The sequence below is a fragment of the Suncus etruscus genome, chromosome 11 (assembly GCF_024139225.1).
Source record: "Suncus etruscus isolate mSunEtr1 chromosome 11, mSunEtr1.pri.cur, whole genome shotgun sequence".
NCBI classification, from domain to species: Eukaryota; Metazoa; Chordata; class Mammalia; order Eulipotyphla; family Soricidae; genus Suncus; species Suncus etruscus.
The window spans coordinates 105,280,998-105,305,285 of NC_064858.1; the positions used below are offsets into that span (position 1 = coordinate 105,280,998).

A 24,288-nucleotide genomic window follows, 5' to 3' on the forward strand; every position below is an offset into this window, starting at 1 on the left:
CAGAGCACAGAAAGAGAGCAGATTCACTGAGAATCAGAACTGAGAATTAGGAAAAATAATTAATGTCCAGTAAGGACCTAAAACTATATGAAATCAAATAATTCTTCCATTAAATTAATCAAGAATTCCTATCAAAATCTTAACAGACTTTTCCTGTAGAAATTTAGAAGCTGATCTAAATTTAAGCAAAAATACAAATCCTTGGAAAATCTTGCCAAAAGGGAAAAACTGGAGGACTAACAACTTTGGATAATGGATACAACTATAGCTTCAATAGTCAAGAAAGCATAGCACTAAAATCAGGGTATATATAAAGATCGAAGAACAGACCAGAAAATATAACCCCTTTTTAAAGCCAACAGATTTTCAATGAAGATGGAAAGATAAGTTGGTGCTAGTACAACTGGAGAATTCTATACCATATCTCACTCCCAAAATGAACTTACACCTGATACTACACACATAAAAATAAATCAGAATGGATCACAGTCCTAAATAGGAAAGCTAAAACAAAGTAGAAAATCTTTGTGATTTGTGGGTTAGATAAAGATTTCTTAGATATCACAACAGAACCACAATCTATAAGGGATGGAGGAGAGGCAAATCAATTCAATGAGTTCTCAAATAGACATTAGAAAAATGAAAGGATAAATCGCAAGCTAGGATAATCTGTAAAACCGTGTTATCTGACACAGGAATTTTCATCCAGAAAATATAGCATCTAAGAAGATGAAGTGTATGACAGGCAGTTAAAAAAACTGAACAGACACATCATCAAGAAAGATATACAAATGGCAAATATGTACATGAAAATATATACTTAAAACCACAATGAGATACCACCACTACACACCCACTAAAATGACTGCAAGCAAAAAAACGGACAATACTAAGTGTTGGTAAAGATGTGGAAAAACTGTAAGCCTCTACGTTACTGGTGGGAATGTAAAATGGTTCAACCACTTTTAAAACAATTTGGCAGTTTCTTAAGAAGTTAAACATAAACTTACCATATAACCCAGCAATTCCACTCCTAGGTATCTACCCAAGAGAAATGAAAACATATGTCCACACAGACTTGTACATGAATATTCACAGCATTATTCATAAAAGCCAAAAACTGGAAACAATCCAACAGTCCACCAACTGGCAAAAGGATAAACAAATGTGGTATATCCATACAGTGGAATATAATTCGACCATAAAAAGGATACAAAATACTAAAACAAAAAAGAGCCTTGAAAACATTAATTAGAAAGTGACACAACATTTTATATGTTCCATCTAACTGAAACATCTTGAAAAAAAAAAAACAAAAATATAGAACCAGAAAGCACAGATCATTATCTAGGTTTAATTTAAAGATAGGAATAAGAACTAAATCACAACTGAACAAAAAGGAACTTTTCTGAGCTGATGGGAGAGTTTCAAAACTCAAATTAGTGCATAAGTTAAATGTGCAATTAAACTTACTGTGTACCTAAAATGGATTGCCTCTATAGTATGATTATAGTTACATCCCCAAATTATTTTAAGGGACTAGAGGGTAATACAGGGGTTAAGTTGCTTACCTGGAACGTGGGCAACCCGGAGTTAATCACTGGCATGACAAATAGTCCCAAGGACTACTAAAAGCAACCCCCACAGAGAGGAACAGCCCCTGCGCACTGCTGGATGTGGTCCAAATTACAATCCCCCCAAGTAGCTTGTAAAATACATGAAACCAGACAGGGACAACAGTTCATCAGGCAGAATGTTTGCCTTGTAAGAGGCCTACCTGGGTTCAATCCCTGGCATCCCAGGATTCCCCCTAAGCTTACCAGGAGTAATTTCTCAGCACAGAACAAACCACTGAGTGCCGCCAGGTGTGGCACAAAAACATAAATAAAATACATGAAACCTGGAAGGGTTAATTTTTCAAAAAGTTTTAGGTAATGAAGATTTATTTCATATGAATTTTGAAGGGGTTTTGTTTTTGGTAACAGAGATCAAACCCAAGGCCGTATATGTACAAAACAGGCTTCAAACACTGCTCAATCTTTAAGTACTTATTACATCACTAAAAAAAAATCTTTCATTTACATTTATATTTATCTTGAAAGTCACCAAAAACAGGCATGATTTTTTTTAACTCTATGGCTTGCTCCCTGTTAAACATAACCAAATGCCAATCTGAACAGTGATCAGTATCTGAAATTTATAGACGACAGAGTTAAGTCATTCTGAAGAAAAATAATTCATCTCACCATAAGACTGACACCAGATTGGAAAAGTTCATATGGGTAGAGAATTTTTTCATAGTGTGACTTCAAAAGAGATCCAGTTCCTTTTCCTGGCAGATATCCTAAGCGGTTCCCCACTTTAGACCATTTCTTCTCCTTGGTGACCATTTCAAAACCTCCTTTGCTGGCAACAATCTGAAAAGAAAGAAAAATTTATTGAATGAAAGGGAGGACTGATATACTGACTCAATCTTGCCCACTAAATACAAAAAATTATTTCTGGACTTAAATTTCAAACTTCCTCAACATATAACAGACAAAGCTGAAACCCAAAAACACTTAAAAATAGATTCAATCACTTTACTTTTTTAGGTTTGTGGTTAAGGGGACTAAATCCAACTCTCAGGCACGCAAGCTTATGTACTTATGAGCTACATCTTGTCCCCGAGATAATTCTGGAAGCTTTTGTTATTTTTTGGAGGGGCTCTGGACTCCACCTAGTTGTACTCAGTAGGTACTTCCAGCTTCATGCTCAAAGTGACTCCCAGCAGTACTCTGGGAGGACCCAGCATGCCAGGGATAGAACTGGGACCTCCTACATGAAAAGCACTCTGATATCTCTCTCTCTCTTATCTCTCTCTCTCTCTCTCCTTCTCTCTCTCCCTCCCTTCCGCCCTTCCTTCCTCCCTCCCTCCCTCCCTCCCTCCCTCCCTCCCTCCAGCATGTCTTAACCAGCAGTGCTCAGGACAATGGGCTCAGTGTTCAAGGATCACTTCTGACAGCAATCAGGGGACTATATCTGGAATAGAGGATCAGATGTGGGTAACCACATGCTGGGCAAGCACCCTACCCAAATTATTTTATCCCTAGTCCAAACTTTTTAAACAATATTCTATTTTTCTCAACTTTTCAAAAAAACCTTTTTGTTATCAACAAAGAAGATAAAGTGAATTAATCACAACAGCAACCATCATTCACATTTTCTGCAACACCAGAAATAAAACTCAGGGCTTCATACATGAAAAGCATGTGGAATCTGGGTATCCTACATGCAAAGCATGCTTTCCCGTCCTCTGAGCTGTCTCTGCAGCCCTTAAACAGATTTTCATCCTATTAATTCCCCTAGAAAACACACACAAACACCTCAAATTCATTATAATTTACCCTTGGGTATCACATAAGCTTTTTGTACGATTCCAATAGATAATCTGCACAGTACTGAATTATGGACATCATTACAAAGTGACAAAAAAGAGCGCAGACAGGTATATAAGACTATATACCAGGACCCAAAAACCAGATTTGGTACTTTTTATCTCTATCAGAAAAATAACTTAAACATGATTATTCTTTTGCGTGTGTCCTTTTAGACCACACCCAGTGGTGCCAAAATGAAATCCAGAGCTCTTGCAATAAAACCTTTGTTCCAAAAGTCTGACCCATCTCCCTAGTTCATTTTTTAAATAAAAGTGGAATTTTCATGGGGCCAGAGCAATAACACAGCCCCTATGTGCTGCCGAGCCAGGTTTGATCCCTGACATCCCATACGGTCCTCCAAATATGCCAGGAGTGATTTCTAAACACAGAGCCAGGAGTCACCCGAATGCCACCAGGTGTGGCCCAAAAATCAGAACCAAAAACAAGAGTAAAATGTTTACGCTAGAAATGAAACAGTACAGAGTAAAGGCATTTGTCTTGCACAATTCAATTCCTAGCACGATAAGTAGTCCCTGGAGCAGAGAGATGTATGTAGAGTAAGCCCTGAGAACTTCCTAGTGTGGCCCACAAAAAAGTAAAATAAAATAAATAAAAAACAGGTAAAATTTTCAGTATTAGGTAAATGAGTAACAAAATACTGTGCCAGAGCCAGAGAGATAGTGTCTTGCATGCTGGCTCAATCCTTGCTACTGAATATGGTTCCTGAGTATAAACTGGAGTTTGTCTGGCCACAGACACAAGAATAAGCCCTGAATACCACTGGTGTGGCCAAAAATAACAAAAGTTTTAGGGCTTCAGAGACAGTACAAAAGGTAAAGTGGTTGGTAGCTTTGCATACAGAAGACCATGATTCAATCTCCAGTACTCTACCCCACAAGTAATGATCCCAGAATGTAGAGCCAGGAGTTGAGACTGGCTATAACTCCAATACAAACAAACAAAAAAGTTTCCTTTAAGATAAAATGTCAGGGCCAGGGATATAGCCCAGATGTAGAATGGCTGCTTTGGATGAAGAAGATCCTAGGTTCAATCCCTGGCACTGTCGAAAAACAAAACAGTATGTCAGGGCCAGAGCAATAGTACATATACAGGAAAGTGCTTGCCTTGTAAATGGCCAACCCAGGTTTGATCCCCGAGCCTACCAGGAGTTTCTATAAATTTTTGAGCACAGACTCAGGAGTAACTAAGCACCAATGGGTGTGGCCCATAAACAAAACAATGATGACATGAAAGACTAGATGATGTGCCTGCCCTAACTACCATGCATAATAGTATTGTAAATTACAATGCCTCATCAACCAAGTAATTATTTTAAAATTTGTTTTTCGGCAGTGCCTGAAATCAAATCCTCACATATATAAGTACTCTACCACTAATCTATGTCCCTCACCCTAATTCTTCATTTTGTAAGCTACGTCCCTGGCCCCAATCCTTAGTATAATCAATTTCACTGAACAATGTTGGCTCCATTATTCACTAACATTGCCTAGTAGTATTACTAAAAGTAACATATACCACACATGAGAACAGTGCATTAACATAAATCTCTAGTTGTTTGTTTTGGACCAAACCCAGCAGCGCTCACAGCTCACTCAGTAGGTAGGGTTGTCTGTCCTGCACACAGCTGACAGGATTCAATCTCCAATACCCTATATGGTCCTATGAGAACTGCCAGAAGTGATCCCTGATGGCAGAGCCAGGAGTAAAAATACTGTCAGGAATAGCCCCCAAACAAAAGCAACATAACCATTTCCATTCATTTAGGCTTAAATTCTCCATAGGAAGTAATACTTTCACTCACTTAACTGGATCTTAATTTTATAAAATCACTCTCTATACACCCAATAGCTAAAACGAAAATCAGAAAAGCCTCACCTTGCTCAAAGAATACAAATCCAGAATCTTTCTCTCCACCACAGGAATCTTCAATGTCGATCCCTGAAGTTCCCAAAATTTTGCTAGTTGATCCAAGAAGTCCAATCTCACTCTGGTCATTGCCTTAAGTTATTAAATACAAAAATCAGAAGTTAAAAATAAATTTTGTGTAACAATACTTGTTTCTCATGGCCCCCGAGCCTGCAGGAGCGATTTCTGAGCACAGAGCCAGGAGTAACCCCTATGTGCCATCCGGTAAGGCCCAAAAACCAAAAAAGAAAAAAAGTTTTATATTTCTTTTCCTGAGGAGAGGTAACAGGTGTTGGGCCAACACCCCGATGAGTGAGGGATCCCCCTTGGAGTTCAGGAGATCACATGTGGTACAAGGTATAGAAGCCAAATGTGGTGAGTTCAAGGGAAGTCCCTTATCTGCAGTACTCTCTCTACAGAAGCTGTGTATCCTATTCCAAGCTATATAACATTTGTTTTTTTATTTCTGGGTTTGGGGTCACATCCAGGTGTGTTCAGGGCTCCTGGCTCTGCACTCTCTCCTCACAAGTCTTGGAAGACTAATGTGTGCTGGAGTTTGAACCTGAGTCATCTGCATGCAAAGCAAGCTCCGTACCCACTTACTACTACCCTCTACCTCTCTGGTCCCATGTTTCGTTTTTTTGTACCCTGAAACCTCCTACAAAATAATAATCTGAAAATACAAGGGACAAAGAACAACAATATTAAGCATTTCAATTTAGAAAATTTAGCCCTTGGGCTTTTTCCTCTCTGGAGAAGCCTGTGTTCTCTCCAGAACAAGTATTTTTCTCCACTTTCTCTAAATTTCTTTCAATGAAAACATTATTTGCTTCACTGGAAGAAAAAAAAAACTGTGGAAGCGGGAGAAATAGTGCAGAGGTTAAGATAGATACTTGCCTTGTAGGCAGCCAATCTTGAGCAGATACAGAAGCAAGCCTATAATCAAGTATACTCCCACCCCACAAAAATTAGGCATTTCATGTGCCTTGCACGAGGCTGACCTGGGACAGACCCAGGTTTGATTCCCAGCATCCCAGATGGTCCTCCGAGCCTGCCAAGAGCAATTACTGAACACCGCCAGGTGTGGCCCAAAAACCAAAACAAAACAAAAATAGGCATTCCCTAGTAGTTTAGGCATTCCTGGTAGTTTAGCTCTCTATCAACATAGAAATCAAGTTACTAGGGGCTGGAGAGGTATTACTGCATGTAAGGAGCTTGCCTTGCCAGCAGCTGATCCAAATTCAATTCCCACTATCCCATATGGTCCCCTAAGACCCACCCATCAGGAATGATTCCTGTGTGCAGAGCCAGGAATACCTTGAACATCACCAAGTGTGGTCCACAACCCCCCCAAAAAATCAAAATCAGACTTTGGGCCCCAACCAACAATGCTCAGAACTTACTCCTGATTCTGTGCTCAGGGACCACTGACAGTTTTCAGGTGACCAACCACTTTACCTCCTGTACTTTCTCCCCACACAGTCCCAATTTTTTGCTTTTGTTTTTAGGCCACACCCAGCAGTGCACAGGGGTTACTCTTCACTACATTCAGGAATATCTCCTGGCAGGGCCCAGGGAACCATATGGTACACCAGAGACCCAAACCAACTGAGCCACATGCAAGGCAAATGCTCTACCAAATGTCACTTCAGCACTCCCCCCCCCCCTCAATTTTTCTTTTAATCAGTCACTTCCATTTAATTCCAATTAATCCTAGGTCTAAGTCCTGGTATATAAGCTTCCTTGACACAAAAATATGGTATCAGGATGACCACAGAGGCAGCTCACTGGCCTGAGTGCATGTGAGAAACCAAGTTCTATTCTCAGCACTAAATGGTCTTCAAAGCACAACCAGGATTGATGCCTGTGCAGTGAGCCAGGAGAAACACCAAAGCCCAATTGGGTGTTGGCCTCCCCCGAATTATGAACTGGGGCAAATAGTGCTATGGCAACACTCACCTCAAGTTCATTCAGGCGCTGTACCCTCGGAGTGAAACGAAAGCTTTTTACTTCACAGGCAAATGGAGGCTGCCAATCCTAAGTAGAAAATAAACCAAAAGAAGTTTAATATATTGGTATATAAGAAATATATTATCCACTCTCTTAATTTCAGAGGTGAGTTGCCACAATACGGAACAGATCAACAGATACCTTTACTATAAACAGAACTAGATAAATTTTTTTACTATTGCGATCTCTAATTACTTGTCTAATATCCTAAGCAACGATAAAATTATTTTATCTATAAATTTTCTTCAAGTCTCACCAAACGCCACTGTCAACATCCAAAATATGCTTTTATTTGAGGCTGACCCAGGTCCAATCCCTGCTAACAATGTATGGTCCCTGGAGCACTGCTAAGAGTGATTCCTGAGTGCACAGCCTCAAGTAACCTCTATTGTGGCCCCCCCAAAAAATCAAAGCACAAAACACATATATGCGTATGTGCTTTCTCAATAATTCAAATAGAATACAATGAACTCATGTTATCACAGTAATTAGCAAAAAATAATTCAATGGCCGGAGCGATAGCACAGAGGTAGGGTGTTTGCCTTGCATGCGGCTGCCCAGGACGGACCTGGGCATCCCATATGGTTCCCCCAAGCCTGCCAGGAGCGATGTCTGAGCATATAGCCAGGAGTGACCCCTGAACACTAACTACTGGGTGTGGCCCAAAAACAAAACAAAAATTCAATTTTAACAAATCAAAATGAAAACTATTTGAAAGAAACTAAGGGGCTGGAGAGAGAGGTCAAGGGGCTGAGAACAAGTTTTGCATTCTAGAAGATCCCTTCCGTTCCCAATACAGTATCATTACCTAAGCACCAAAGTGTGTGAAATTAAAGATTTAAAGAGCTTTGTGTGTTTTTTTGCTTGTGATGTGTGTGTATTTTGAAGTCACACTGGATTGTGGAGACCAGAGCATGACCAATTAATTGCTTTAATCCCTTCACTAACTTTCCAAATCTAACATTTGGGAAGTGGGGGACAGGCTGGTTCTTTTGAGCTACTCTCACCAGTGCTTGCGGCTTATCCTTGCTCAGTGTTCAGGGGACCACACAAAGTTACTGGTGTTCTCAAACTGGCTCTTTTATGTTGGTAGCATGCAAGGTAAGAGCCTAAGCCAGTGGTATCTCTCCAGCCCTTATTAAAGCATTTTTTTGGTTTTTGGGCCACACCTGGCGGCACTCAAGGTTTACTCCTGGCTGTCTGCTCAGAAATAGCTCCTGGCAAGCACGGGGGATCATATGGGACAGCGGGATTCGAACCAACCACCTTAGGTCCTGGATGGGCTGTTTGCAAGGCAAACACCGCTGTGCTATCTCTCCGGCCCCTATTAAAGCATTTTTAACATACACATACATTATGTTTTTCTATCCATCCACAATGATTCTGCTGCACCTTACAGTTTATGTGTATGTATGTATGTATGTATATATATATATATATATATATATATGTATGTATATCTTACTCCAAGCCCAGATTCTAAGGCACGCAAATATTCACAAATAAAAATTAAGCAAACTCTTGAAACAAAGAAAATCTTCCAACTAAAACTTAGATATAACTTTTTTAAAAACTCACAAATTTCAAATGAGAGTTCAGAGAACAAATTTGGATTGGTTTAAATAGTACATCTATCTACAAACCTGAGTAGTAAAAGCAATTTATCTCACCAAGGAATCTAAAAATTTCACCAATGTTGATATAAATCTCGTTTACAAGTAAAATTTTATTTTGGCATGTGACACACAAAGAAGTTAGCTCAGCTTTTTGTATATAATGAAAGATATTTTCAACAAAAGTAGCATCAACCTGACTACAATTCATAAAACCAATGAAGTACATGAGAATACAGCTAAGAAAAAACAAGGTTTTAAACGAAGCTTTTGGAGGGTGGCAACGCATATATGAATCACCGTGGGAATTCTCTGTTAACCCCTGGTTTGCAACAGATAATCTTAGCAAATTCAATCAGCATAGTGGGAAAGGTAAATCTGGGTTTTAGAATCAAGCAGCTTGATCTTGGTTCATTTATCACTTCCCAAAAGTCAGCGTTCCTCAAATGACATATAGCGAATTTACCTCATCTACAAAAGCCAGCTTTTATTCAGGCTTCAAAAAGAAAAAAAGATTCCGTGGAGCCATTGGAAGGTGCTCTATTAGTTCCTCCTTCCACACATCTGAGTTCCTTTTATAAGGTGGTGCCGGCCTCTATGGCATTCTGCGGCATACACAGGCGCCTTTTAAAATGCAACAGGGGTGATATCGGTTTCAAAACACTTGTTTCAAGACTAAAAGGGAAACTACAAAGCAAGCGAGCACCAAAAAGCAACGCATTGCTCACAAACCTTGACGTGTGTTAAGAATCATCGGCTCATACTTGCCAGAGAAGCCACTTCTAGAACTTCGACATCCAGATTCAGAGTCTAGCCCGGGAGTGGGGCCAGGAATATGCATTTTAGCCAGCATCTGGGTGAGCCCGGTGCCTGGCAGGTGGGCCAGGGACATCCTTTGGGGCAGCACTGTCCTCCTGGCGAAGAGAGCACTCTCTTGACCTTGGGCTAAAACCATGCGGCCCAGATGGGCTTTAGGGCCCCAATTCCGCGGCAGACACGATCTGCTTTTCCTTCAAGAGTCGAGTTGATAATTAATCTAGAGGGAGACCCAATTATTGGGGGGGAAAAAGCCGGCTCTGAGACTTCTGCGCCCCTTGGAGTCCAAAACTTGAGCCTTCATCTTAACACATCCGTCAGTCCTTGCCCTCCAGATACTGAATTTTTTCTGATTGTTTTAGAGGGAGGGAAGGAACCCCTTCTTGTTCTGTCTCCCCTGGGAAGACGGGGTTCACTGCAGCAGCAGCAGCAGCACTGTGGGGTTCCAGCCGGGCAATGCCACCTCGGAGGGGACGGCCGGAGGTCATGGGGCCCGTGTTCCCGAAATCCTCGCCGTGCCAAGTTAGGGGCCCGTGTTTGAGGAGTCCAGCGCTGAGGAAGGGCTTGGAAGGAAGCCCCGAGGGGGGCTGGATTTAAAACAGAAACAAAAACAACCCGCGACTGGCGGGGACGATCCAAGAAAGAAAGAGAAAGAGAAGCCCCGGGAGTCCGGCGTGCAAATCTCCCGCGACTGGCATGTCCTTCGGGGGTCCGTCACAGCCGCTCTGCTCTTCGGCATCCTGGCTCTGAAGGGACGCTTGAGGGGGGGCACCGGGAGGCCGTCTGCTTCGGAAAACAAGCGCCCCTCAGCTGGGGGCAGTCCTCCCCGAGAGAGAGAGAGGAGGAGCCCCATGGGGCCGGGGTGTGCAAAGCCTCCATTTTAAGACCAACAGCCCCAGAAGCAGGGGGATGATGTTTCCGAGAGGGGTGTGCGAACCCTCTGTTTGGGGAAGGCGAGCACCCCGCACTCCGCCAAGGGACCTGGGGCCGGTGTGCGACGCCTCCACGTCCGAGCCGTCGCCCCCACTACCAGGGGGGTGGGCGCCCCAAGAGGAGCCGGTGCAAATCTTCAGCGACTGACATCTCTCTCCTTCGGGGGCTCCGTCGACATCCTCAGAGCCTTTCTTCCACATCCTGGCTCTGAAGGGACTCCCGCTTGAAGGGGGCACCGGGAGGCCGTCTGCTTCGGAAAACAAGCGCCCCTCAGCTGGGGGCAGTCCTCCCCGAGAGAGAGAGAGGAGGAGCCCCATGGGGCCGGGGTGTGCAAAGCCAACAGCCCCACAGGCAGGGGGAGGATGCTTCCGAGAGGGGTGTGCGGACCCTGCGTTTGGGGGAGACGAGCACCCCGGATGTTCCAGGAGGCCTCTCGGAGCGCCCTGGGGCCGCCGTGCAACGCCTCCACTGTGTCCGAGCCGTCGCCCCACTGGCAGGGGGGTGCTTCGGGGGCCGGGGTGCAGATCCTCGATGCTCCTTCGGGGTCTTGCTCTTGCTCTTCGAGGCGAGGCCGGCGCCGACTCCCGCGGGGCCAGGAGGCCAGGACCTGGGAGGGGAGAGAAGCGGGGGACGGGGGGAACCCCAAAACCACACACCCACCCCACACTCTCTCTCTACCTTGGGCGGGCGGATCTTGCAGATGCCCGTCTTCTCCGCCAGCGGCCGGATGCGGCCGATGAAGCCCAGCGGGTCGGCGAAGTCCTCCCCGCTCGGCTCGAACACGGGGCACTCGGGCGGCGGCACGAACTCGGCCGCGTACACGCCCGGGCTCGGACCCGGACCCGGACCCGGGCCCGCCATGCCCGGGCTCCGAGGCGCGTTTGTTATTGTTTCCCTCGGGCTGCGCTGCGCCTCTCCTCGGGAGGGCCGGACTCGCCGGAAGTGAGGCCGCCGAAACCCTCCGCCCCGCCCGCCGGAAGTGCCGCCCCCTCCGGAAGTGTATAACGCCATTCCCGGAAGTGTGTCCCTCCGCCGCCTGACGCGACGCTTTCTTCCGCTTCTTTTTTTTTTTCCTTTCTCACCCAGGTATTTCCCTCGCCGTCCTTCCTTCTCGCGTCTCCGCGGCACCCGAGAAGCTTCCCGCGCTTCTCTTCCCAGCAACGAGCCCGCACGCTTTCTCCTCACGGAAGAGCGGAAGTGTAGGGAGCGAGAGAGGAGAGAAAATAGTCCCCGGTGCTTCCGGGCACCGTGCGCTTCCGGAGGAGGCCCCCGGCGCGGGGTCAGAGGTTGTGCTTCCGGTGAGGGCCTCAGGCTGGCTCTTTTGTGTGGTTGTACATGGGGACAGCCTCCTTTTTGGTTTTGGTTTTTGGGTTTGGGTTTGGGTTTTGGGTTTTGCGGTTCTGCGTTTTCTCTTCTGCTCTGAGGGATTCGCTTCATCTTGATCTCCATCTTGATTTTTCTTGGCTTTGGTTGGTGGTTTTTTTTATGTTTTTATTTATGGATGAAAATGCATCCCATAGTTGGCATGACCTGATCATGATCCGGTTGTTTCAGGAAGATCCAAAGCAACAGGATTACAAAAAAAGAAATAAAAAATGGGAAGAAAGATTAAAAAGATGGGAGAGAAAGGAAAGAAAAAGTGCAGTCGCAAGTCTGTTTTTAAAATTACTGAATCAAAAAACGAAAGAAAATTATTGACTCACCAATGAACTCATGAAAGCACTAGCAGAAAGTTTAGTAACCCTTTTTTTATGTTTTTTTTTTTCTTCTTTTGGTCTTTTGTGTCTGAGGGAAAAACAAAAAAGAAAATCTTGGAGACTCCTTCATAGACACTCCTTTTTATCTCCCTGACAGAAAGTTTGGGATGGACCCCTGTTCCATCCCGGGCATCCCATAGGGTACCCCTGAGCCTGCCAGGAGCAATTTCCGAGCAACCTACCGCATGCCCTCAACCCTACCCCAGTTTTCTCAGTACCCACCTAACCCCTTTTTATTATTATTATTTTTTAGCAAAGTCTTGATGACTATCCCACTTGTCAAAAGAGACGGAAGAAAAGGTGTGCTGTGAGGTGAGAGATCCCCATGAGCTGGACTATAGGATCCCCTGGGACTGGCTCTAGGCCATTGTTCTTGTGTATGATGCGCGCACGCACACACACACACACACACACACACACACACACACCAAAATTCTATTCTAAATGACTTTTAAGGATTCCACTTAAAATTATAAAGAATAGAGGCCAGGGTGATAGCACAGGCAGGAGGACATTTGTTGGCACATGATCAACCCCGGTTCAATCCCTGGCATCCCATATGGTTCCCCAAGCTTACCAGAAGTGATTTATTTTGTTTTGTTTTGGGGTCACACTGGGTGGCGGCTGAGGATTTACTCCTGGCTCTAAGCTCAGAAGTCGCTCTCCGCAGGCTCAAGGAACCATATGGGATGTCGAGATTTGAACCGGCGTCTGTCCTGGGTTGGTCGCGTGCAAGGCAAACGCCTTACCGCTGTGCTATCGCTCTGGCCTGCCAGAAGTGATTTCTGAGTGCAGATTCAGGAGTGACCCCTAAGCACTGCTGGGTGTGGCCCGAAAACAGAAATAAATTATGTGGAGAATAGACTTAGGAAGGTGGAAGCTGGAGAGGATCACAGCCTGCAATACTTAGGAACAGGTGCTGAAATCAAACCTGAGTCCACCTCGTGCAAGATAGGTGCCCTACACTCTGCTCTATCCCTAGCCCCCCTGGAGAATAATTAGAAAGGTCCGAGAAAGAAATTGAAATGATGATAGTTCTTAGCATTAAATATGTCTTGGATGACTGACTCCCTCAGGGCCTGTTCTCTCAGTATAATCTCAAGCTACCCCCAGGAACTAAAACGCCAACCATAGATGGTGACTCTAATTGGTATTTGCAGCCTAGACTCACCCCTGAGTTTCAACCCAGTACCTATAATTATCAAGTTCTCTTCATAAGAGTATCTTAAACGAGGGGCCGGCAAGGTGGTGCTAGAGGTAAGGTGTCTGCCTTGCAAGCGCTAGCCAAGGAAGGACCGTTCGATCCACCGGCGTTCCATATGGTCCCCCCAAGCCAGGGGCAATTTCTGAACGCCCCTCAGGAATAACCCCTGAGCATCAAACAGGTGTGGCACAAAAACAAAACAAACAAACAAAAAAAAAACAGTATCTTAAATGCATGGCTTCCTGTATTTTTTTCAGAGTTCCCCATCCATTTTCAATACCTTCATCCAGTTGTTAGAGCCAGAAAGCTAGTAATAATCTTTCACTCCTACTACCTTGCTATTCCTAATAATCTCAAATTCATCTATATATTTTTTTTATTTAAACACCTTGATTACATGATTGTGTTTGGGTTTCAGTCATGTAAAGAACACCACCCATCACCAGTGCAACATTCCCATCACCAATGTCCCAAATCTCCCTCCTCCCCACCCTCATCTATATATTTTCATCCTCATTGCTCTCCTAATATTTCTCATCTGAACCATGATGACTCAGTTCCTTCCCCCTTTCTGTCCCTCTTCACTCATGTTTTAGGTAGTTTTGTTTAGAATTCAGAATTTGGGGGCAGAACAATAGTACAGTAGGCAGGGCACTTGCCTTGCATGCAGACGACCTGAGTTCCATTCCTAGCACCATATATGGTTCTCCCAAACACTGGCAAAAGTGTTCCCTGAGCTCAAAGTCTGGAACAAGCCCTGAGCACTATCAAATGTGGCACAAAAACAACAAAACACAGAATCAATTTGTTTTGTCACATTTCATCTTCAGTTTAACAACCCCACACTAGAGTCTCTGTGACCTTACTGCCTGGCTTCATTTCTTATGCATATGCATATAAATCACAGATTTTTGTAGTAGCATTAGTATTCTCACTTTTGATTTTTCCTTTCTATAAAACAAATCTGTCCTCTCCTGAATCCACCCCCCACACTCTGAGATATCCCCTTCTTGTCCTCTATTAACTTAAATATCACTTCATATGGAACACTCGTGCTCACTTTAACTATATTTGTCTGCAGCAACCTTTCAGAACCTCCTGAGATTTCTTTTTTAATTCACTTTTTCAAACATTAAGCTCTAGGATAGCAGACACAGTATCTTGTCTTGCTAACCATTGTATCCCCAGCTACAACACAAACCAATCTAATCTGTTTTTCTGTTTCATCATTGGCATTGACTTTTTGTTTTGACTTTTTGTTTTTTGCACCACACCCAGAAGTATTCAGGGCCAACTCCCAGCTCTGTGCTTGGGAATCACTCCTGGTGATGCTTGGAACTACACAGTGCCAGGTTTTGAACCTCGCCTCCTGCATGCAAAGCACACAGTGAGTTCTCTCTTCCATCCCATTAGGGGGGTTCTTAGTGATCCTTGAGTCCAAAGCCAGGAGTAAGCCTTGAGCACCACCAGATGTGGCCCAGATATAGCCCAAAACCAAATATATGTGTATATATATATATATATATATATATATATATATATATAAAATAAAAATAAGAAACCATATGTAGCTAATAAAACCTTAAATTTATATAGGCCAAAATAATGAGGGTTTTCCAGTGGTTATACAACATTACATTTAAGTAGATTTCAGTAAACATTTGGTGCTTATCCAATACTACCAGAACATCACTTTATTTTGTGTATTAGCAATAGGGGGGAAAGTGAGCCGTATCTAACAATGTTCAGGGCTTAATCTTGGCTTTCTGTTCAGGGGTCACTCCTGGCAGGGATCTAGGAACCAAACAGGATGCCTGGGATTGAACCCTGAGCAGCTGTTTGCCAGGCAAACACCTTACCGATTGTGCTATCTCTATGACCCTCAAGCATCACTTTAAATCATTGCTTTTTTATTTTCTTTTCCTTTGGTGGGGGGTGGCAGGGAAGGCACACTACACCCAGACAGTGATCAGGAATTACTCTTGACAGTGCTTGGGGGACCAAATGCAGTGCAGAGAAATTAACCAGTGTCAGCTGTGCGCAAGGCAAATGCTTTAACCTCTGTACTCTCTCTCCTGCCCTCAAATCAGTGAATCTTAATGTGTATTATATTAGGGGTTGGGAAAGAACATGCAGAGTTAGAAAAGCATAGTATTAAGGAGGTGGGGGAAAAAAACATAGTATTTTAAAAAACAAAAATTGTTTGCACTACAATCCTTAAGTAAAAGTCAAAAAGTTCAATAGGAATACAGATAAGATATATTTAAAATACTCTTAAAATTTTGAGGCCACATCCAAGGATGCTCAGGATTCTCCTAGCTTTGCACTTGGTGTTGGGGGGTGAGGGCGGTCAGGGATACCAGGGCTCAAATGAGTTTGGCCACATGCAAGGCAAGGACTCTTCAGCCTGCATGAGATAAAATTTTAGAGGGTTGAGAAAACAGATGCTGAGTAGTTCATAGGGGACAAATAAGAATAAAAAGGAAGGTCCAGAGAGATTGAACAGCTCATAAGATGTTTGCCTTGGGGCCAACGAGGTGGCGCTAGAGGTAAGGTGTCTGCCTTGCAAGCGCTAGCCAAGGAAGGACCGCGGTTCGATCCCCCAGCATCCCATATGGTCCACCCAAGCCAGGGCAATTTCTGAGCGCTTAGCCAGGAGTAACTCCTGAGCATCAAATGGGTGTGGCCCGAAAAACCAAAAAAAGAAAAGATGCTTGCCTTGCCATATGACCAACCTGATTCAATCCCCAATATCCCATATGGTCCACTGAGCATTGCCAGGAGTAATTCTATTTTTTAAAAAAATAATATATTTATTTAGTTAGAGAAATAACTCACTTAGAACTATCATAACAATGAAAATGAATCAGGGAAGTAGAAAGCCTGTCTAAAGTACAGGTGGTGGGGCTGGAGAGATAGCATAGCAGTAGGGTGTTTGTCTTGCATGCTGAAGGACGGCGGTTCGAATTCTGGCATCCCATATGGTCCTCTGAGCCTTCTGGGACAGTTTCTGAGCATAGAGCCAGGAGTAGCCCCTGAGCACTGCTGGGTGTGACCCAAAAACAAAACAAAACAAAACAAAACAAAAAAATTAAAAACAAAAAATAGAGTACAGGTGGGGATGGGGTGGGGAGGAGGGAAATTTGGGACATCGGTGATGAGAATGTTGCACTGGTGAAGGGGATGTTCTTTACATGACTGAAACCCAACCACAATCATGTTTGTAATCAAGGTGTTTAAATAAAGATATTAAAAAATAATATATTTGGGCCGGAGAGATAGCATGGAGGTAAGGCATTTGCCTTGCATGCAAAAGGTTGGTGGTTTGAACCTCTGGCATCCCATGTGGTCTCCTGAGCCTGCCAGAAGCAATTTCTGAGTGTAGAGCCAGGAGTGACCCCTGAGCGCTGCTGGGTGTGACCCAAAACCCCCCAAAAAATTTTTTTTATTTTTATTTTTTTATTTTTTTTCCAAAAAAATTTTAAAAAATAATATATTTAAGCACCGTGATTACAAACATGTTTTCTTTTGTTTTTTTTTCCTTTTGGTTTTTTTTGTTTGTTTGTTTGTTTTTGGGCCACACCTGTTTGACGCTCAGGGGTTACTCCTGGCTATGCACTCAGAAATTGCTCCTGGCTGGGGGGGAACCATATGGGATGCCAGGGGATCGAACTGAGGTCCCTCCTACACTAGCGCTTGCAAGACAGACACCTTACCTCTAGCGCCACCTTCCCGTCCCCAATTACAAACATGTTAAGAGTAATTCATAAGTGCAGAGCCAGTAGTAACGCCATATGGGGCCAAAAGGAAGAGAATTTTTATGAACAATAAAGGTTAAAAACTGCAATTTGAACTATTCCTTTTTCCTGGATTGTAACAATAAGGAAACAATCGTGTGAAATAATGCATTTAAAATTTTTAGCTCGGGGCTAGAGTAATGACTCAACAGACTAGAATGCATGCTTTGCATGCAGAAAACCTGAGTTTTTTTCCCTCTGGCAATTCCTTGTTGCCTGAGCACTAACAGCAGCCTCTGAGAAGCTCTGATCATGGTATGATCCAGGGGTCTCAAACTTGCGTCCTGCGGACCACAAACGGCCCTCCTTACAACATTTTGTGCCCCTGCCCTAAAGGAATCTTTTTGTTTTGTTTTGTTTTGTTGTAGTTCTTTGGGTCACACCCCCCAATGTTCAAGGCTTACTACTGACTTTGCCTCCTGCGGCCCGCAAGTAAATTGAGTTTGAGACCCCTGGATAGACCCAAAGCACTGCTGGCTGTTGCCCCAAAGTCAAAAAATGTAAGTCTTTATATGAGGGACCAGAAAGAAGACATATGGCTAAACATGGCTCCCCACTTTTGAATAATATTTAAGGGTTGGAATGATAGCACATGGTAGGTCATTTGCCTTGCACACTGCTGACCTGGGTCAGATCCGGGAACCATCCCTGGCTTCCCATATGGTACCCCCAAGCCTGCAAGGGGCGATTTCTGAGCACAGAGCCAGGAATAACCCCTGAGCACTACCAGGTGTATGGCCCAAAAACATAAATGAATGAATGAATGAATAAATAAATATCTTTAACTGCTTACAAGAACCCATGTATGTAGACCTGTAAAGTTATATCCAAATGCTTGGGGTCAGAGCAATAATACAGAGGTAAGGGCATTTGCCTTGCTTGTTGCCAGCCTGTTCCCCTAAGCCCTGCCAGGAGTAATCCCTGATAGTTTAACACAGCCACTGAGTGTTGCCCAAACCCAAGAATAAATCAATTTAAATAATAGCTTTTATGTCTTTTTATATATTTTAAACCTAACAACTAGGGTTTATGAGGTATATTAAATTACCTTAGAAGGGTTGGAGAGATAGCACAGCAGTAAGGCATTTGCCTTGCATGCAGTCAATCCAGAATGGATGGTGGTTCAAATCCTGGCATCCCAAACAGACCTCAGTGCCTGCCAGGATCGACTTCTGGGCGCAGAGCCAGGAGTAATTCCTGAGCGCCACTAAGTGTGAACCAAAAATAAAAATAAAAATAAAATTTACTTTAGAAAAAATAGTTTGGGGGCTGGAGAGATAGCATGGAGGTAAGGCATTTGCCTTTCATGCAGAAGGTCATCAGTTTGAATCCTGGCGTCCCATATGGTCCCCCGTGACTGCCAGGAGCAATTTCTGAGCATGGAGCCAGGAGTATCCCCTGAGCACTGCTGGGTGTGACCCAAAAACCACACACACAAAAAAAAAAAAAAAAAAAAAGAAAAGAAAAAGTAGTTTGGGGCCGGGCGGTGGCGCTAAAGGTAAGGTGCCTGCCTTGCCTGCGCTAGCCTTGGACGAACCGCGGTTCGATCCCCCGGCGTCCCATATGGTCCCCCAAGCCAGGAGCAACTTCTGAGCACATAGCCAGGAGTAACCCCTGAGCGTTACTGGGTGTGGCCCAAAAACCAAAAAAAAAAAAAAAAAAAAAAGAAAAGAAAAAGTAGTTTGTGGAGCCTGAGAGATAGCATGGAGGCACAGTATTTGCCTTGCATGCAGAAGGACAGTGGTTCGAATCCCGGCATCCCATATGGTTCCCTGTGCCTGCCAGGGGCAATTTCTGAGCATAGAGCCAGAAGTAACCCCTGAGTGCTGCTGGGTATGACCCAAAAAACAAAAAAGGGCCCGGAGAGATAGCACAGCGGCGTTTGCCTTGCAAGCAGCCGATCCAGGACCAAAGGTGGTTGGTTCGAATCCCGGTGTCCCATATGGTCCCCCATGCCTGCCAGGAGCTATTTCTGAGCAGACAGCCAGGAGTAACCCCTGAGCACCGCCGGGTGTGGCACAAAACCAAAAAAAAAAAAAAAAAAAACAACAAAAATAAGAAGAAAAAGAAAAAATAGTTTGTGATTTACTTGCAAACTGGAAGATCACTTTGAATTTTGGCTTTACTAACTGCAAATAGATAACTTTTGGCAGGCTATCAATAAACTGGTTTTCAAACATAGGGCCAGTCTCAACAATAGTAAACACTATTTTCAAAAAGCCAAAGCAAAGAACTCATTTATACTGAGGAAAAAGAACTGTGCAAACAAACTTAAAATGACTCATATTGATGTATGCCAATGTTATAAAATGTGACTTTTAATAAAACTCTGACCCAAGTTGCAGAAACTTCAGAACAGAACATGGGTGGGAGAGAGTTCTTTAGGAACTTTAGGAACTGTCTTTTTCCTAATCTTCAACACACAGTTTAGATATGCACAATCATGTATGACATAATTCCAGTGAACTCAAGAAATCACAAGATGTAATTACAGTTTTATGTCCAAGACTAGGTCAAGACATAAAATGTCATCTCATGCTAATTTGCTCCAAAGTTTCTAAATTATCATGTATTTTCCTCCATATCTGAAGTCATTTAGAAATCTTTGTTAGCTAAATCCTCACTCTGGGCTCTTTGTGTTCAGTAACAAAAAATCAAAACTATGTCCCAAACAGTGGTTCACTTGTTTTATTTTTTGGTTCTTTTTGGTTTTGTTTGTTTGTTTTCAGACCATTCTTGACAAGTGCTCAGGACCTATTTCTTTTATTTTTATATTTATAAATTAGTTTAACTTTTCATTGCTTATGGTTGTGTTTCAAAATTGCATCTTGTACATTTACATGAATCCCCAAGGTTACCCCCCGTGGATCTAATTTAGCCATTAGTCCCATTGATATATATTGTGTTAGGTTTCCTTTTTGTTTGTTTTTGTTGTTTTTTTGTTTTGTTTTGGTTTTGGTTTTTGGATTGCACCTGGCAGCGCTCAGGGGTTACTCCTGGCTCTACGCTCAGAAATTGCTCATAGCAGGCTCAGGGGACCATATGGGAAGCGGAATTCGAACCAACATCCTTCTGCATGCAAGGCAAACGCTTTACCTCCATGCTATCTCTCCAGCCCCTGTGTTAGGTTTTTTTATAGATTACAAAACTGATAAGAACAAGCCACCATTCACTTTGTGTGCTGGGGCGCAAAAACCGGCAACCAAGTTAATTCTGTTTTCATTTTAAAATCAACTCCGGTCATTAGTTTTCCAAGTCACTGAAGATGTCCTTCTCCTAAATATAAATAAATCAATCTTTTTTTTTCTTCAGGCCATTCCCATTCTTGTCTGAAGTTCCAAAGCATCTTGATTTTGAAAGTCCAAATCTCCTCTAAAAATATGTCCAGTTCCATGTGTACTTCCAAGTCCAGCTCAAAAGTCATCTGCTTTACAGTCAGCCCTAAACACTCTTTCCTGGTACTGGAGAGATAGCACAGCAGTAGGGTGTTCGCCTTGCAAGCAGCCAATCCAGGAAGGATGGTGGTTCGAGTCCTGGCATCCCATATACTCATCTCCTCCCACCCCCACCCCCAGCCTACCAGGAGCGATTTTTGAGCACAGAGTCAGGTGTAACCCCTGAGTACCGTTGGGTGTGACCCCTAAAAAAAACCCACCCCACCCCAAATAAATAAACACTCTCTCCTGGGGTCTATAGAGACAGAAAAGCAGTGAAGGCACCAGTTAAAGCAGCAGTTCTGGGTTTGAGCCTATGATCACACAAGCGCAGCCAGGCGTGATTCCTGAGTATACAGCCCTAAGCATTGCCAGGTGTGCTCCAGTCACCAAAATCCAAAACATCACCCTCCCTCTGGTACTGTTTTCATTCCTAGTTATCCTGCTCATGCCAACACCTACTAGAGAGCTTGATGATTTTTTTTATTTAAACACCATGGTTACAAGGTTGTTCATAATAGTTTTTTTTTCCACAGATAAAGTTGTTCATGATTGAGTTACAGTCATAACAACGGTCACCAGTGTGCGTTTCCTGCCACTAACATCAACAGTTCCCTTCCACCCATCCTCTCCCACCTGCCACTTGGGCAGGCATTTTACTCGCTTTCTCTTTCTTTTTCTCTTTCTCTTTTTTTTTTTTTTTTTTTTTTTGTGGTTTTTGGGTCACACCCGGCAGTGCTCAGGGGTTACTCCTGGCTCCATGCTCAGAAATTGCTCCTGGCAGGCACAGGGGACCATATGGGACGCTGGGATTCGAACCGATGACCTCTTGCATGAAAGGCAAACGCTTTACCTCTATGCTATCTCTCCAGCCCCCTCTTTTTCTCTTTCTCTAATATCTTATTTTTTGTTTTGTTTTGAGGTCACACCCAGCAGTGCTCAGGGGTTCCCCCTGGCTCTAAGCTCAGAAATCGCTCCTGGCAGGCTCGGGGGACCATATGGGTTGCGGGGATTCGAACCACCGTCCTTCTGCATGCAAGGCAAACGCCCTACCTCTCCGGCCTGCCTCCTATCTCTCTGGCCCTCTCTAATATCTTTATTTAAGCACCATGATTACAAGCATGTTTGTAATTGGGTTTCAGTGATAAAAGAAAAAGAACACCCCCCCTTCACCAGTGCAACCTTTCCACCACCAGTGCCCCCCATCTTCCCCCTCCCCCAACCCTGCCTGTTTTTGAGTCAGCCATTCTATTTCTCTCACTGCCATTGTCATGATAGTTGTTAGTATAATTTATTTCTCTAACTGAACTCACCACTCTTTGTAGTAAGCTTCAAATCGTGGCAGGTCCTTCCAGCCCCCATCTCTATTGTCTCTGGGAATTATTACAATAATGTGGCCTTTGTATCTTAATCACTATTTCCTTTGTCTCGCTCTCCTTCTCTCTCACTCTTTCTCTCTTCTCTCTTGCTTGCTCAATCTCCCCTGTCTTTTCTTTTGTGACATTGGGCTTTGTACTACTGCAACTTAAGGGGTGCTATGAATGTCCTTTCCATATTAGACCTTTTCTTTTTTTTTTTTTTTTTTTTTTGGTTTTTGGGCCACACCCGGCATTACTCAGGGCTTACTCCTGGCTGTCTGCTCAGAAATAGCTCCTGGCAGGCACGGGGGACCCTATGGGACACCGGGATTCGAACCAACCACCTTTGGTCCTGGATCGGCTGCTTGCAAGGCAAACGCCGCTGTGCTATCTCTCCGGGCCCCTTATATTTTATGTTTAAAAGAAAGATCTGTTAGCCACAATGTTCAAAATTCTAGAATAAATTGTCTTAATCCAGAGACGAGAGGTAGCTTAATGGGCTGGATGACATACTTTGCACTCAGGAGACAGACCCAAGTTTGATCCTTAGCACAACATGATCCCTGAACACCACTAATAACAGCCCTGAGGAGCACAGAGGCAGGATTATCCCTGAGGGCCATTAGGTATGGCACTCCAAAAACCAAAAATTATAACACAACAGCCTCTCAACACAAACCATTTGATCTGTTTTCCCCACCTAGAATTTTGTCCCATACTAATTATACTTAACTTGGCTTCATCATTGCCTTAAAGTTTTATGACTTACAAAATAAATTTTTGGGGGGTTTTTGGGCCACACCCATTTGACACTCAGGGGTTACTCCTGGCTATGCACTCAGAAATCACCCCCGGCTTAGGGGGCCCATATGGGATGCCAGGGGATCGAACCCGCTATCCGTCCTACGCTAGCGCTTGCAAGGCAGACACCTTACCTCTAGTGCCACCTTCCTGGCCCCGTCTTACAAAAATAAATTTAACCCTGACATTTTCTTCATATGTAAAACATGATTTTATTTCTTCTTCAAGATACTGAAAATATTTGTACATAAAGTTGAGGTCTCAGCAATTACTTCAGTTTTGCTGTCCTTTCAAGTAGCAATAACTGGACTGGAGAGACAGTTCAAAAGGCTGAGTCCCATGATTTGCATACAGAAGTCCCAGATTCCAACCCCAGCACCAACTACTACTATCTTCTCTGGCCCCTCCTTCTGGATTGTGATTTGACATCCTCTTATCCAAATGAGGGTAAAAGGCAAATTGGATGAACCTTTCAAAGTGTACTGTAAAAAAATAATTTAACCAGGGACTACAGAGGTGGTTCACAGGGCAAGGAGTTCTGGGTTTAATCCCTTGCATCCTCAGAGCACCTTCAGGAGCAACTCTAAGCACTGTGCATAGTCCCCAAACACTGCCAGATGTGGGCCCCCCAAAAAGTAATTTAGCTAGGAAGAATACATCTATAAATTTTCCTTCCTCTATTGGACCAAGCAGTATGGCTCCTGCAAAGAAGGGCAGTGATAAGGGCCACTCTACCATCAACAAGGTTGGAACCTGAGAATATCCCATTCATATCCACACGTGCATCCACAGAGTTGGTTTTTAAGAAGCATGCACCTGGGCCCGGAGAGATAGCACAGCGGCGTTTGCCTTGCAAGCAGCCGATCCAGGACCAAAGGTGGTTGGTTCGAATCCCGGTGTCCCATATGGTCCCCCGTGCCTGCCAGGAGCTATTTCTGAGCAGACAGCCAGGAGTAAGCCCTGAGTAATGCCGGGTGTGGCCCAAAAACCAAAAAAAAAAAAAAAGAAGCATGCACCTTGGATGCTTAAAGAGATCCAGAGGACTCCATGAAGAAGATGGGCACCCTAGCTGTGTGCATTGACACCAGGTTCAACAAAACTGTCTAGGCCAACGAAATAAGGAATTTTCCATACCAAACTCATGTATGTTTATCCAGAAAATGTAATGAAGATGAATATTCATCACACTTTAAATTATGGTAACCTGGGGTCGGCACGGT

At 43.7% G+C, this 24,288-nt stretch overlaps 1 protein-coding gene across 1 annotated transcript in view; it reads right to left on the minus strand.

The window, feature by feature from the left end:
- KDM5A (lysine demethylase 5A) overlaps positions 1-11,578 on the minus strand; it is a 108,314-nt gene extending 96,736 nt beyond the window's left edge. Inside the window, exons 1-4 of the mRNA XM_049783032.1 lie at positions 11,396-11,578; positions 7,305-7,382; positions 5,316-5,438; positions 2,247-2,417 (exon numbers count right to left, since the gene is read on the minus strand). Of these exons, the coding sequence (XP_049638989.1) occupies positions 2,247-2,417; positions 5,316-5,438; positions 7,305-7,382; positions 11,396-11,578 (555 nt within the window). The remainder of the gene's footprint in view (positions 1-2,246; positions 2,418-5,315; positions 5,439-7,304; positions 7,383-11,395) is intronic.
- Positions 11,579-24,288: the final 12,710 nt, after the last annotated feature.